Consider the following 14,538-nt stretch of genomic DNA (forward strand, 5'->3'; position numbering starts at 1 on the left):
GTGGAACCAATTGTCTACATTTCAAAGATTTCTTATGGAAAAATTTGCATTGCTTTAAGAGTGATTTGGATTACATGCATGGTCCCGAACGAATTAATCGTAATCTGCTCGTAATGCAAGGCGCCACTGTACTAACTTACCTCTCCCTGTGCCCGTGGTAAACGGTGCATCCGGCCTTGGGAGCCCCACCGGAAGGCATTTTCCGCTGTGTTGTGATGATGTTACGACTGGGAAAGGGGGGGGGGGGGGGTATGGCCGGGGGCTTGGAAGGTTGGAAGGCCTGTTCCGGCTGATGGACTGGCCGCTCAGCTAATCAGTGACTTGAGCGGCCAGTCCATGTGTGCAGCAGAGAGCCCGTAGCTCGGCGGGGTTCCCGCAGCCAGCCCTGCTGCTCACCGAGGTCAAGGGGAAAGGTAAGTTCCTACTTGTAATCAATTTCCCCCCTGCCGGCTGCAGGATAGTCATTGACTGTATCCATGTTTTCCAGACAACCTTAGAGCTTTATCCAAGTTCAGCAGCCCCAGCTAATCAAATGCCGAACGTTCGGGTTCGGATCGACTCGAACCCGAACTTGGTTTGCTCATCTCTAATCAAATTGGATGCATACACATGCATCCGTTTTTCGCCAAAAACGGATGCATGTGTGTGCATCTGTTTTGATCCAGATTGCAAATACGTAGTGTGAACCCAGCCTTATACTATTTGTATTGTATCTTCTCAGGAATCAGATTATCTTTTTTATTTTGTTGATTTAAAATTGGATAGACACAAATCATAAAAAGTGGTAAAAAGTCTATTATTTCCCAGCAGTATCATGGTATTGTCAGCAACCAGGCTTCTCCTTCTCCTGCCCCCCATGTGGTGCTCTTCTTCTTCTGGTCCCGCTGCCCGGACACATGACTGCCGATCCCTGCAGTGACTGCTGTCTCCTTCTCTGTGCACCTGTTAGACCCCTGTTGAGAGTCACATAGAGATGTGTAGAGAGAGTGAAGAAGGCAGCAGCTGTGGAAGTCGGACAGCGATTTGTCACATGGACAAGCATCAGGACTGGAGCGGCTTCATATTCTGGAAATAAAACCTAGAACTCTGGAGTAACGGTATAGATGTACAGTCCTCCTGCAGCTGCTATTACACAGACAGGAGAGACCAGTTGGGTACAATTCCAATTTGAGAAAAGCGCTAAACTGGCATGTGGAGTCTTAGGCCTTGGATTGCATGTTACAGACAAGAATAAAGTTTCCCCCCCCCCCCCCCTATCACTTAGTGTCACCGTCGTGTTTTTTTTTTTTTTTTTTAGTTTTGTTTTGCAGAAATCAATAGTACGGGCGATTTTAAGAAACTTTGTAATTGGGGTTATAAGGCAAATATGCCATTATCTGCATTTAAAAAGACTTTCCCCAGGTCCCCCCCTCCCTCTTCTCTCTCATTTACTGCTCATTATTAGGAAATCTCGACTCTTTTACATCAGTCGAGCCCTGTGTAATCTATAGAGGGGGGAGGAGGGAGATTAGTCGCCAGCAGAGAACAAAGGATTACACAGCGGGACCTGTGTGAAAGCCGGTATTCAGAGGTCAGAAAGGTCAGTGCTGACTTCAGAGGAGATAGCCCGGTGATGTAGCTGTAGTTTAACTCTTTGTTCTGTTTTGGTGCCTCCTGTCCCTCCACCCCTCCCCTCTCCATAGACAACCATGAAGACAGGGGGGAGAGCTTCAAACTGCTTTTTCATGATAAAAATGCATTTTTCGGCTAATAAACCCAATTACAAAGTGTCTTAAAATCACCTGTACTATTGACAGTGACACTTTAAGGTGAAGGCATAATGGTAATTTATTCTTGGCACTCAAATTATCCTCCCCACCCAGCTTGTGTCTCTTTGAGTTTGGAGTCTCGGCATTGTGTGTGTTTAAGGGGTGTAAATTTGTTAGATTTTAATTGGTAAGATTGCTATTTTGGTATCTGTGCATTTCCCTTCCGTGCAGACGATATCCACAGGGATGAGATGACTCTGCGCTGTAATTATCACCAGTGTGAATATTACATTCTGACTTATTCCCAGAGGATCAGGCTTGGCGCTCCGCTCCTGTGCCGGGCCGCCTCTGCAGCAATCGGATGATCACGTTCTCAGATGGAATAACTTGTCTTAGGATACGTCCTCATTCCGTGGAATGGTTTCTGTCATAAATTGAAATGTCACATAGTAAAAGATTAGCATTTTTTTTTCCACTTGAAGGGGTTTTCTTGGGAAAACATAGTTATATCCTAGCCTCAGGATGGGTTATTTACTGTGTAGCGTTGGTGACGCGTGACTGCAGCTCAGCCCACATTCAGATGGTAGCCGAGCTGCAGTAATTGGGTCCAGCCACTACATGGTGAACGGAGCCAACTCCTTTTGGACCTATGTAGTGGAGGCATTGAACAGCTGATTGACATGGGGGCCTGGTGTTGGCAACCTCCAGATCAGTGAATGATGACCTATTCTATTTTGTCCGGAAAACCCCTTTAACAGAGAAGCTGCAGTGGTAGAACTAGCTAGCTGGGCTTCCAGGCCACATTCTTTATTTTTGAAAATGTGGAACCCATGAATGAAATATAAAGCCGCCTTAAAGGGAGAAAATTGGTGTCGGGACGTTTTTTTTTTTTTTTTTTTTTTTTCTTTCTTTTTTTTTTTTTTTCCTTAAAAAGAGCCGAGGAGGTGGTGGCTGAACAGAACAGCATGCATATACCTTTCCGGCACCAGCACTGGGGTCCACTGTCCTCCGCTCTGGTTCCCGATTTTGTCTTTGCTGCTGATTGGCTGAATGGGCCTGACGCGTCACAACCCGCATCCCCTATCAGACCAGGAAGCAACTGGGAACCAGAGCAGAGGACAGTGGACTCCATCGCCAGAGCCAGGGAAGTAGGTGCATGTTATGTTCAGCCGCCTCATCCCAGCTCTTTTTGGGGAAAAAAGGAGAAGTCCGGCGAAAATTTTTATTAAAGCATTGTTTTGCCCCCCAAAAGTTATACAAATGCCCAATATACACTTATTACGGGAAATGCACCTAAAGTACTTTTTTCCCTGCACTTACTACTGCATCAAGGCTTCACTTCCTGGATAACATGGTGATGTCACTTCCTGGATAACATGGTGATGTCACTTCCTGACTCCCAGAGCTGTGCGGGCTGTGGCTGCTGGAGAGGATGATGGCAGAGGGATGCTCAGTGTCCCTCCAGTGCCCAGTGTCCCCCTGCCATCATCCTCTCCAGCAGCCACAGCCCGCACAGCTCTGGGAGTCAGCTCGTGACATCACAATGTTATCCAGGAAGTGACATCACCATTTTATCCAGGGAGTGACATCACCATGTTTTCCAGGAAGTGACATCACCATGTTCTCCAGGAAGTGAAGCCTTGATGCAGTAGTAAGTGCAGGGAAAAAGCACGTTATAAGCATTTCCCGTAATAAGTGTATATTGGGCATTTGTATAACTTTTGGGGGGAAATACAATACTGTAATACAAATTTTCACCGGACTTCACCTTTAAGTTTTGGATAACACTGTGCTTAAAGGGGTTGTGAAGAATAAAACAATGGACATGAATGTCTATTGTCAAAAATACTCCTTTTAAAAAATATAATATAATACTGTAAAGTGTATGAGTGCAAAGTACCAAAACAAATATTAAAAAGACGTAACACTTGATTTTCTCCTGCCATATTTACTAAGGGATGCAGAAGAGAAAATACCAAGCTATAAGTTAAGAACAGTATTAGATATGGGGCTAAGCCGTTCTTATACAGGTTACCTATGCGTACACTTATATATAGGACTATAGTACTATGTGAATGAGAATGTAATCAGCTGTTTGTTATGCTATAATGCATGAAGTATACGACAGTATGATACACATACAGACAAGCTGGCATATAAACAACGTAATAAAGTGCAAGCGCCAAACCTGAATGAATAGGTCTACATGATCTGTTTATAAGAATCCTTTTTTTCGTTTATGCTATGTTACAGTAAGACGTGCATAAAAATATACTAAAAATATATGCTAAGCAAAGCAGACCTCTCATCAGGCTCCTTTTCAACCCCCTCCCTCTACCCCCAAACTCTTCATTTGCTGTAAGGTATTCCTTCAGTCCAGACAGATCAGTTCGCTAATGTGCTGTGACAGCTCCCATAGTAGAGGGCATTGTAGACTGTGTAGCAGGTTCCCTTTTAGAAGTAATGAAGTATGGTTTTCAGGTTTTTTTTTCCCACTCTTACTTTGCAGTTGCTTTTACCATCTCTGTAGCTGGGTCTGGCTGAGAACTTACATAGATACTAATGACTGAATCCTGTTTTTTCTTATGAATCAATGAATCCACTTTTCCATTTACGTCATACTGTATAAGAGAGACGGGTAATGTGGTTAGGCTTTACAAAGTGGAAGGAACATGAAGGATGAAAAGTTGACGTTCAGTGACTGTAGTTCAGCCACAAGAGGTTTATGGAGCAGTTTTAGTGTGGATTTTTGTACTTTATGCAGAAATTACACAAAAAACTCCATAGATCAGGCTCTTTCTGCTCACTCATCCCTCCATAGACTTGTATGGCAGTGTAAACCCAACTTCACTTTGCTGTTGACCATTTTCCCTTAGTGATAAGAAATGAGGGGTGGGGGGCTTTGTAAATAGAGAAAAAAAAGCTCTTTTGACTAATAAGATTTGTTAGACTTTTTTTTTTTTTTGCTTGTACTATTTGTTTCTACAAAGCTGTTTGAAATTACAGTTTTCTTTTCCCATGCACAGGCCCGTCCCAGAGCACTGGGGGCAGGTTTTTTACACTTTTTAAGTCGCCCTTATGTTGTTATTATTAGGTTGTTTATACCTATCAATACTGTGCCATTGCATAGCGTTGATCAGTATTATCGCCTGAGGCAGACTCTGAGAAGATCAACAGGATGGACGTAAGTGATCGGGACCCCTGTAGCGATTCTTTTGTCACAGACTCCCTTAAATGCAGCTATTGCTATAGATTGTGGCATTTGAAGGGTTAATAGCAGGTGTGTGGGATGATTGACAGGCAGAGAGGCCAGTAATGGACCTGACAGGTAGAGCGCGGTGATTAGACGCAGGCGGGGAGCCGCCCAGATGACCACCTCCCCGCCTCTGCCTGTCACGCACCTGGGGGATTAAAGTGCTTTTTTCGGTTATACAACTACTGCTGCAGCCGCGGCCTGTACGTGCCGCGGCTGCTGCAAGAGCTGTATACAGCGGTTCAGGCTGATTAGTTCCCTTTAATTATCCCTCATATGCCGGCATTGTTGTCATAACCTGTTGCCCTTGGCTTAGACCGACTTAGGTGGGCAACACATGCTCAGTTCAACTGCAATCTCCAGGAACTACTGGCAGTTGATCTCTACTTAAGCCCGTATTCCACGGGTCGTTAAGAGGAGCAAACGAGCACTGTCAGCGCTCGTTTGCTCCTCGTTCCCCGCTCGCTGCCGCCGCTATTCAACGCGTCGGCAGCGAGCGGGTGAGTGCGGGAGGGGCGGCGGGGTGCTGCGGGGGGGGCTGCTCGGAGGATCGCTGATCGTCCGGGCAGCCCATAGGATATAGCAGCGTCTGCTGCCGACGCTCCTATTCAACGGAGCGACGGCAGCAGATCGTTGCTATATCAGTCGCTTGTTTTTCAACATGTTGAAAAACAAGCGACTGCAACGATCAGCCGACATGAACGATGTCGGCTGATCGTTGCACTCTATTCCACGGAACGATTATCGTCCGTAGCGGTCGATATCGTCCGAAAACGAACGATAATCGTTCCGTGGAATAGGGCCTTAAGCCTGCAAGCACAGGGGATCGTGAGAGAGTGTGTGCACTGTTGCATGGCAACAGCAGGGTCATAGTTCAGTGGGGAAACCAGGAAGTGATCAAATCCAGGGGGAAGAAAAATGGTACCGTGATATGTTACTTTACTAAAAACAGCACATTTGTTCTCCTTTACATTTTTAACCAACTTTGCTTCATGACACACCACCGCTTTAAGCTCCACGACCTACTGATTGTGTGATTGGGTCGCTCCTGAGGTCTCCATGGCCGTGTAACAATCGTTGCTGTGTCTTGCATCCATCAGCTGCTAATTAAGCTGAGTAGACTCTTCTCTGGAGTCCTCCTTCTCCACCAAGATAGATTATGCGGCTGATCGCTCCTGGCACACTTGACGGATTCATCCATCACCACGTGTCTGAAAATATTACTGTAATAATTATATCCTTGTATCTAAATAATCATGTAGGTTTATGGCGCTTGTGTGTCTGAATATTATTTTTTTTTTTTTTAAACTGGATATGAAAAAATACTGTAGAACGGGTTTTCGGTTTGCTTAAATTCATGTTCCCCCTTTGCAGCTGCTGGTAGTCAGCTTCTACATATTAACTAGTTCATACCTGGTGCTGGAGAGGTAACTGTGCTAAAAGATTGATGAAACTACTTATAAGCAAAGCAGCCCTTAAAGCAATTCTTCACCTACAGTCTCTCCACTCCCCCCCCCCCCCCCCAAACTGCTTGTACCGTCTGATAGCTGCTTTTAACCCAAGATCTGTCCTGGGGTCTGTTCAGCAGGACATGCAGTTATTGTCCTAAAAAACAACTTTTAGACTTGTAGCCTTGTTCCAAACTGGCGTGGCCAATAGTGCCTGCGCCATAGGCTTACACCGCCTCTGTCCCTCCTCCTCGCCCTCCTAATCATTAGGAGTGCCCCTGGCAGGATTTCTCATAATAAATACTTGTCTGAACACTACACATGTGCCTTAACGATCCAACACATGTGCAGTGTTTAGACAAGTAATGAAAAGGAGAAATCCTGCCTAAGGAATTCCTAATAATGAAAAGGTAGGGAGGAGGGACAGAAAGGCTGTGCAGGCCTAGGGCACACACTCTGTAGACCACGCCATTTCACACAGGGCTGCAAGTTTAAAAGTTGTTTTTTAGGACAATAATTGCATCACCTGCTGAACGGACTCCAGGACAGATCTTGGATTAAAAGCAGCTATCCGAAGGTACAAGCAGTTTTTTTTTTTGGGGGGGGGGGGCAGATTCCCCTTTAACTTATCAGCAGGTTAGACTAATCTATGTGTGTCTATTGCACAGGGGACGCCAAGGAGGATGATATGTCTTGTCATCCTCTGTGCCATTTCAGGGCAGTTAGTCCAGTAAGACCTTTGGGAGCACTGGGGCACCATTAGGAGCACTGCCCACCACCATAGCACCGATCCGCCCCTCTCGAATTACAATCACGAGAGTGGGCTGGATCAGCGCCATGGGGACGGGGCAGTGCTAGAGTACAGCGCTTTTTTGGCATACTCTGCTCTTTCTGTCGCTCAATAGGAATGAATAGAGCTACGGGTCACACAGTATACCCGCGGCTCTACCCATAAAGCAGAAGCTGTAGGCCCTATCTGGGCTCTAGTAGGTTAGTGGATTTTACTGGGTGGGTCAAATATAATTACTGTGGGCCAGAGTAGGACACCCCTGGTGTAAATCATAAATGTAGGGCTCATTGCCACCATTGGTTACTCTACAGATAGAAATATACCATATAATTTATGTCTGTCTATATACCGTACATTTGCAGAAAGATCATGAAAGGAAATTTGCAAGTGGCTTGATAACACAAACTGTTATCCCCTTTCTAGGCTGGAGAGGGGGAGAAGCATGGTTTGCCCCTCACTATAGAGTTACTTGAGAGCTGGGAAACAAAGAAACAGACTTTTTTTTTTTTTTTTTTTTTTTTTTTTTTTTTTTTTACTTTGGACAACGTTGTTTGAAAAAGTCTTTGTAGTTAACATCACTGAAACAGATGTGTAGTATATCCCCTCTCTATTAACACCTGGCCCTGCATGGGCTGTATTGCCTGATTCATCTGTCAGTATGACGCTATACTGTCAAGTTGGTTGCCTTCTAAGCTTAGTGCTATGCCGCCCTGTGGTTCTCACACTTCATTCCATAGATGAAAATTCTCGTGAGTCAATAAGCGTGCTAGTAAACAGGGCTCTCTTATGAAGTAGGGAGTGTGACGTACATGCAGGAGACATGGAGTCCTGATTAGTTGGCGTTGCGGAGCACAACGCCCTCCTTTACTGTAATTGAAATCTCATTACAGCTGAAGGTAAAGTGGAGATGTCATTTGTGATGCAGCGAGGAAAATGACTGATACTTTACTTCTCCTGTGCTGGGACTTCATTATTATACCGACTCCCAGCCCTCTTTACATCCGACCTTTTTTCTTTTTCTTTAACCTCTTAATGATCCTTTGCTATAACGCTAAGCTGCTCATTTTATGTTTTATTATGGATACAAGTGGGTGTTTATTCCTGTATACTTACCATAGGAAAGGTTTATCTATGTGACCAATAAAAATATTCGTCTGTAAATCTAAAATTATTGCTCCCATCCCATAAGAGTCTGCCCCATTATACGAGACACTTATCCTTCCTTTGAATTTTTTTAATTGTATTATTTGTGTATCAATGAATGTTTGATATGTCCGATGCTGGAGACCCTAAGAGAAGTGGTTTTCTTTTCTGGTCTTAATTTTCGGATCTTTTGCATGTTGTACTGACGCGTTATGTTTTTTTTCTCTCTTCCAGTGCATGCAGGACATGGGAAACACAAAAGCGAGGATGCTGTATGAAGCGAATCTTCCTGAAAATTTTAGAAGACCTCAGACAGATCAGTATCCTTTAAAGTTCTCAGTATGGACCAGACCATGGGATCTGTGTTCTGGACATTGGCAAGATTCTAGGAAGATATTGGTATTCTGTGTTTCCATTAAAAAAATTCTAAAAAAAAAAAAAAAGATAACTAAATAAAATCTTTCAAAATGTAACTTAAAAGGTAAACAAACCTACTATCCTGATAGTTCTGTAACTATAGGTGAAATTCCTAATCAACTCAATACACCCATATCGGCAAACAATGGCAGAAATATTTAGTATAGACCACAGCTATTGCTTTTGTAAAGGACTCGCATGGTCACTATTTGATATAGATATTAAAAGGATCCATTTATATACACAATATTATATACATTTTAGATAACCCCTTGCAGCATTAAAGGGGAATCCGGCCACTTTCAAATGCCCTATTCTTGGGTTCTCTTGTCACTAAGTATTTTATTTGTATTGTTACATTATCTGAAATAATAAGTCACCCAGCTTTTGGTTCTGAGCATATTTTTGGTTTTAGTTTGTAGTCTTCGCGGTAGTCATTATGTATCTCATTGTGTTGAGTTGCTGGTCAGGACCTTGTGTTACTTAAGATGTAATTCTAATGGATGGCTGATTTGGACTCCTCAGAAGAAGACCTTAGTGTCAAGAGCCCACATTTACATAACAACGTGTTATTAGAGGTCTGATTGCTCGACACCGTTTCCATTAATATAACCAAAGCTGTCGCGCTTGCTGAGCTTGAAGATCAAGTTGACCAATGCCACCCTATCCAGATGGTTGTTGGTCAGAACCTTTGTGATTACTTCATATGTAATTCTAATGGATGGCTGATTCGGACTCTTCAGAAGAAGACCCTGGTGTCAGGAGCATACATTTACATAGGAACTAGAGATGAGCGAACCTGGAGCATGCTCGAGTTCATCCGAACCCGATCATTTGGCATTTGATTAGCGGTGGCTGCTGAACTTGGATAAAGCCCTAAGACTATGTGGAAAACATGGATATAGTCATTGGCTGTATACATGTTTTCCAGACAACCTTAGGTCTTTATCCAACTTAGTAGCTACCGCTAATCAAATGCCGAACGATCGGGTTTGGATGGACTCGAGCATGCTCGAGGTTCACTCATCGCTAATAAGAACGTAATCTGATTGCCGTCACAGTTGCCATTAATATAACCAAAGCTGTCAAGCTTGCTGAGCTTGAAGATCAAGTTGACCAATGCCACCCTATCCAGATGGTATATTCTTAATAGCCAAGATGTTACCGTTAACAGAGCTCCTGTAGTCATTTACCTCTCTAGTACTTGACGATCTCGGTAAAGTGAAAGTAATTTCATACGTAGAGAGAGAATGGAATAATTTCTCTTGTGGGATGCAGTTAATTATAGTCCGCACATACCATTAAATGACAAATGATAGTTTTACATTAAGCTCTCCATTATTAGGATTTCAGGTCTTATCGCACAATTTTAATTACTTTAGTTTCCCGAGATCTATTGTGCAGCAGACCTAATCAACAGTTCTGCTCCTTTGAGGTTGTTTGATCTTTTCAAAGTTGCTCTGTTGTCAATGGAATGCGCCTGCAAATGTAAGATTTACTTCACTATAATTTACTTTTCTATGGGGCTAAATGGTAATTTAATTGTCTGTACACTCGTTCTGTGCAGCCGAAGACAAAATGCATATTTAATCAGTCTTTCAGCTAGAATTAGAATGTGACTGCTGCCTGCCACCTAACCTTCCCCATAGGCCTCATGCTAATTTCATTGTTGGGGTGAACGAGAAGATGGCGAGGATGACTTTCTTTCCCTCAAGCTTCACATTCAGGTTATTTTTGTTGAGTGCGTGAGATTTCATTGTTACTTTTCTCACAGTGATGTTAATATTAATTCATAATCACCAAAATGCTGTTTTAAAGGGGTATTCCACTCAAACATAACTTTTGATATGTGGCTGCCCATGATGAGACTAATCATTCTTTCCATACATGTTGTTATCTATTCAGTCTCCTTGCCTCAGTTCTCAGCTGCTGCTTTATGCTGAAGACCCAAAAATCTGTGTGTGACCCTTTCTCTCTGTCTCCCCCCTCCCTTCTGAGATGAGTGATGTAAACAAGTCCCTGACTAGCTTTATCTGCAACATTGCAGCTTCTTTGTACTGCTGGGAGGGTTATTCTGAGGTCAAGTCATTGTGATCACATTAAGTGCATTAGCAACATGACCTCAGAATAGCCCTCCCAGCACTACAAAGAAGCTACAATGTTGCAGGTAAAGCCTGCCAGGGACTTGTTTACATCTGTCTCAGAAGGGAGGGGGGAGTAGGAGGAGACAGAGAAAGGGTCACACACAAATTTTTTGTGTCTTCAGCATAAAGCAGCAGCTGAGAACTGAGACAAGGAGACTGAATAGATGATGATAAGTATGGAATGAATTGTTAGTCTCGTCATGGGCAGCAACATATCAAAATTCATGTTAGAGTAGAATTACCCTTTAAGGGTTATGGAATAGGGAGCATATTTACCAATAATGGACCTCTATTATAAAATTAGGAGTAATTGCCAGCAACAACCAGTGTGAATCCAGCTTTCATTTTCTAGTGTCATTTTCTAGTGCCTCAGTGAGCAATAGGAGTTATTACCTGTTGTACATGTGCCTTTTTTTTTTTTTTTTTTTTTTGCAGGTCAATTTTCTTTTGTTCAGTTCATCAATCAAAATATTCAATCAGCCGTTTATATCTATTTAATAGACAAGCCCATGCATGATTAAGATCGTAAGTTCCGAGTAACTTTGTTACAAGAATAAGTGTGCGTAAAAGACAAAATTGTGTTAATTCTCTTGTGATTGTGTGATTTTTTTAAAAAATTTTTTGTTAAATGTATACCATAATTTCTAACCTAAAGAGTTAGAAGTCCTACTTCTATGAACAAGAATGCTGTTACTGATAGAGGACATAGGAAAATGGCCTGGCTGAGTTACTGTTACCTTCATGCCCATTTAGACCAAATAACTTTATTATAACTGATATATACCTCATAAAATAGATTCAACAGAAATATGTAAGTTCAAATCAAAACTTAAAGTGAATGTACCTAATGGTACTTTAAGATGACTTTCTCTCAAAATCATAACGATTTAAAAAAAAAAAAATTATCATATGTTTTTAAATCATTGCTTTGCATTGCCTTGTTCTCCCAGAGAATGTAATTTTTATAGGGTTTTGTTACATACGCAATCCAAGGACTGTCTATAACTACCCTTGGTCACACAGTATTAGAATCCTTTACCAAGCAATTCAATACATCTTTACAAACCTCTCTTCCTCTTGTACTAATTCTACTTGGAGAACATGGTTACCGGGAAGCTAATAAAAAGTGATTGGTTTAAAGATTTTAATGCTGTCTTTGTCAATAGTTATGAGTAATGCAATCAACAAGAGAAAATGGCTGAAAAAACATACACTGCACCTCCTGATCAAATGAATAAATATCTATGAAATCTTTATTAATTCATCAATGAAAAAAGGGGACAAACATTTAAAATCATTTAAAAATACACACATACCAATTCACCGGTTCCAATCAAACACGGCAAAAACCTGACCTAACACAAGCCAATAAACGGAGCAGCAGCAAAAAATCATATAAAGGTGGCAAATATATTAAAAACCAAAATTATTATGCAAAATTACAAATGAATCCCAAAAACCAAAATAGATGAAAAACGATGTAAGGCACAAGACCAAAAATCACCTATGGAGCATAAAAAACAAAAATGTGAAACAAGCATATAGATGGCTGCTGCTACCCCAAGTCAGGTCAGACCAGAGAACCCCACGCGTTCCGTCACCAGGACTTTCTCAAGGGTGAAGCTCTAGTCCCACCTTACACATATTTATATCAAAAGATAAATGGATAATAAGAAACAGGTATGTAGCGTTTGAATCGACTTACTCGTACAAGAGAGGAGGACCCCAGGACGCGTAATCCACGCCGGCTTAGCTCCGCCGCCATTCCTATTAGGTCATGTGTCTAATCACATGAACACTACAAGGTCACGTGATGGTGACGTGAATAGTAACCCTATGCGCATGCGCCGGAGATTAACACTCGTGTTGCCAGAGGCATCACTGTGTCAATAGTGGCCACTATATAAAGAAAAACATTTGTATTCACCAAGGAAAAGAGTGGTATATAAATAAAGAGTACAAGAAATAAGAGTGGAATATTGAAAGATGATTTCAAGAATGGGAGCCTAAAATAATTAAAAAAATATATGAGCCCAAGTATCCAAAAATTATAATTACAATATGCAATGTCACTATATAAATGGATCCGATACCACCAAAAAATATATATATACATGAGAAGGTTATTATTATTAAAGAGTTAAATAATAAAAGTGCAGTTTATAATTCATAAAAATAGTACAAATACTAATACATAAAGAAAAAATATATACAGACATTCAATGTGTGAAGGCGACGTGCCAAGCCGGCGTGGGAAGAGCGTCGGCCAAATAAAGACTATAATAGTCATATGGGCAAACACACCAACCCCTAGCCATCAACCAGGGCAAATGCGAATCAGTCCAAAGTAAATTCATCTATGTGCAAAGGTCGTAGATGGCTGGAGAGCCGTGCCCGATCCAAAGATCGCCTCTCATGAACTCCAATAAGGTATTAGGAATATGATTCCATGTGGATATATCAGTCAGGGGATCCCAAACGGTACTCCAAAGTTTGAACACACTGTAGATCCAAGATGGCTTTCCATAAGTTTAGGAAGAGGGAAAGGTTGTATAAAGGTTTCAAACGACCAAATAAACCTAAAATTAATAACGAGAACCATCAAATCAATACCAAAGAATAATAGTAGAGTACTTGCTGTCTCCCTTAGATAAAACCCAGAAAAAGATGTCCCCGTCAACCCCCCCCCCCCCCACCACCCAACCCCCCCCCCCCCCCCCCCCCCCCCCCCCCCCACCAAACAAGTGAAAAAACTGATGCCAAAATCTCAGGATGCAAAATAGAAAATCGTGAAGAAATAGCAGAGTGAAAGCATACAATATAAAGGTGAGACTAATAAATTATAAATAAATTATATATAGAAATCTATATTGAGGTGAGCCGATGATAGTGCTCAAGTGACCCCCGATACCCATATATGTTTTAAATATAGAGAATAGTTATATGAATGAAATGTGACCAAAAAGATAAAAATAATCCACAACTGAATTGGTGATAAACTATGGTGATGAACAAGATAAGAAAAAAGGGGGGGGGGGGGAGGGGGGGAAGGGGGGGGAGGGAAACATGACCCAGGCGGGAGACTAAAGAATAAAAAAGGAAGGAAGGGACAAAAAAAAAAAAAAATAAATAAATAAAAATAAATATGTAAATAAAAATGTAAATAAAAATAATGTTGATAATAATGGTAATGATAATAATGATAAAGAAGAAAAATAAAGCTAAAAATAAAACTAAGAAGGCCACCTACCCTTAGGTTTTATAAAAACCGGTGAAAAGCAATTCCTCATTAAGTCCATGGGGGGTCTTTGTGTTCAACTCGAAGATCCAGCGTGATTCCTTGCGTAAAAGCAAAGGGGTTAGACTCCCACCCCTTATATTGCCCTGGACCTTCTCGACTCCCACCACTCTCAGATCATCACTCTTACCTTGATGGTATTTTTGGAAGTGGGCTGCCACCGAGGTTAACATCTTTCCTGAACCCAAGTCTCGATTCGCGAGGGAAATTGTGGAAATATGTTTTTGGACCCTTTTCCTAAGTTCCTGTGTCGTTTGTCCGACATACAATTTTTGACACGGACAAGAAAGCACATAA

The 14,538-nt window shown here is 41.9% G+C and overlaps 1 protein-coding gene across 4 annotated transcripts in view; it reads left to right on the plus strand.

The window, feature by feature from the left end:
• The window catches only part of SMAP1 (small ArfGAP 1), a 161,074-nt gene that overhangs the window by 40,199 nt on the left and 106,337 nt on the right, over nt 1–14,538 (plus strand). For all 4 annotated transcript variants that reach the window (XM_069974598.1, XM_069974595.1, XM_069974596.1 and 1 more), the window contains exon 3: nt 8,617–8,702. In XM_069974598.1, the coding sequence (XP_069830699.1) occupies nt 8,617–8,702 (86 nt within the window). The remainder of the gene's footprint in view (nt 1–8,616; nt 8,703–14,538) is intronic.

This window comes from Dendropsophus ebraccatus, chromosome 6 (assembly GCF_027789765.1).
Source record: "Dendropsophus ebraccatus isolate aDenEbr1 chromosome 6, aDenEbr1.pat, whole genome shotgun sequence".
NCBI classification, from domain to species: Eukaryota; Metazoa; Chordata; class Amphibia; order Anura; family Hylidae; genus Dendropsophus; species Dendropsophus ebraccatus.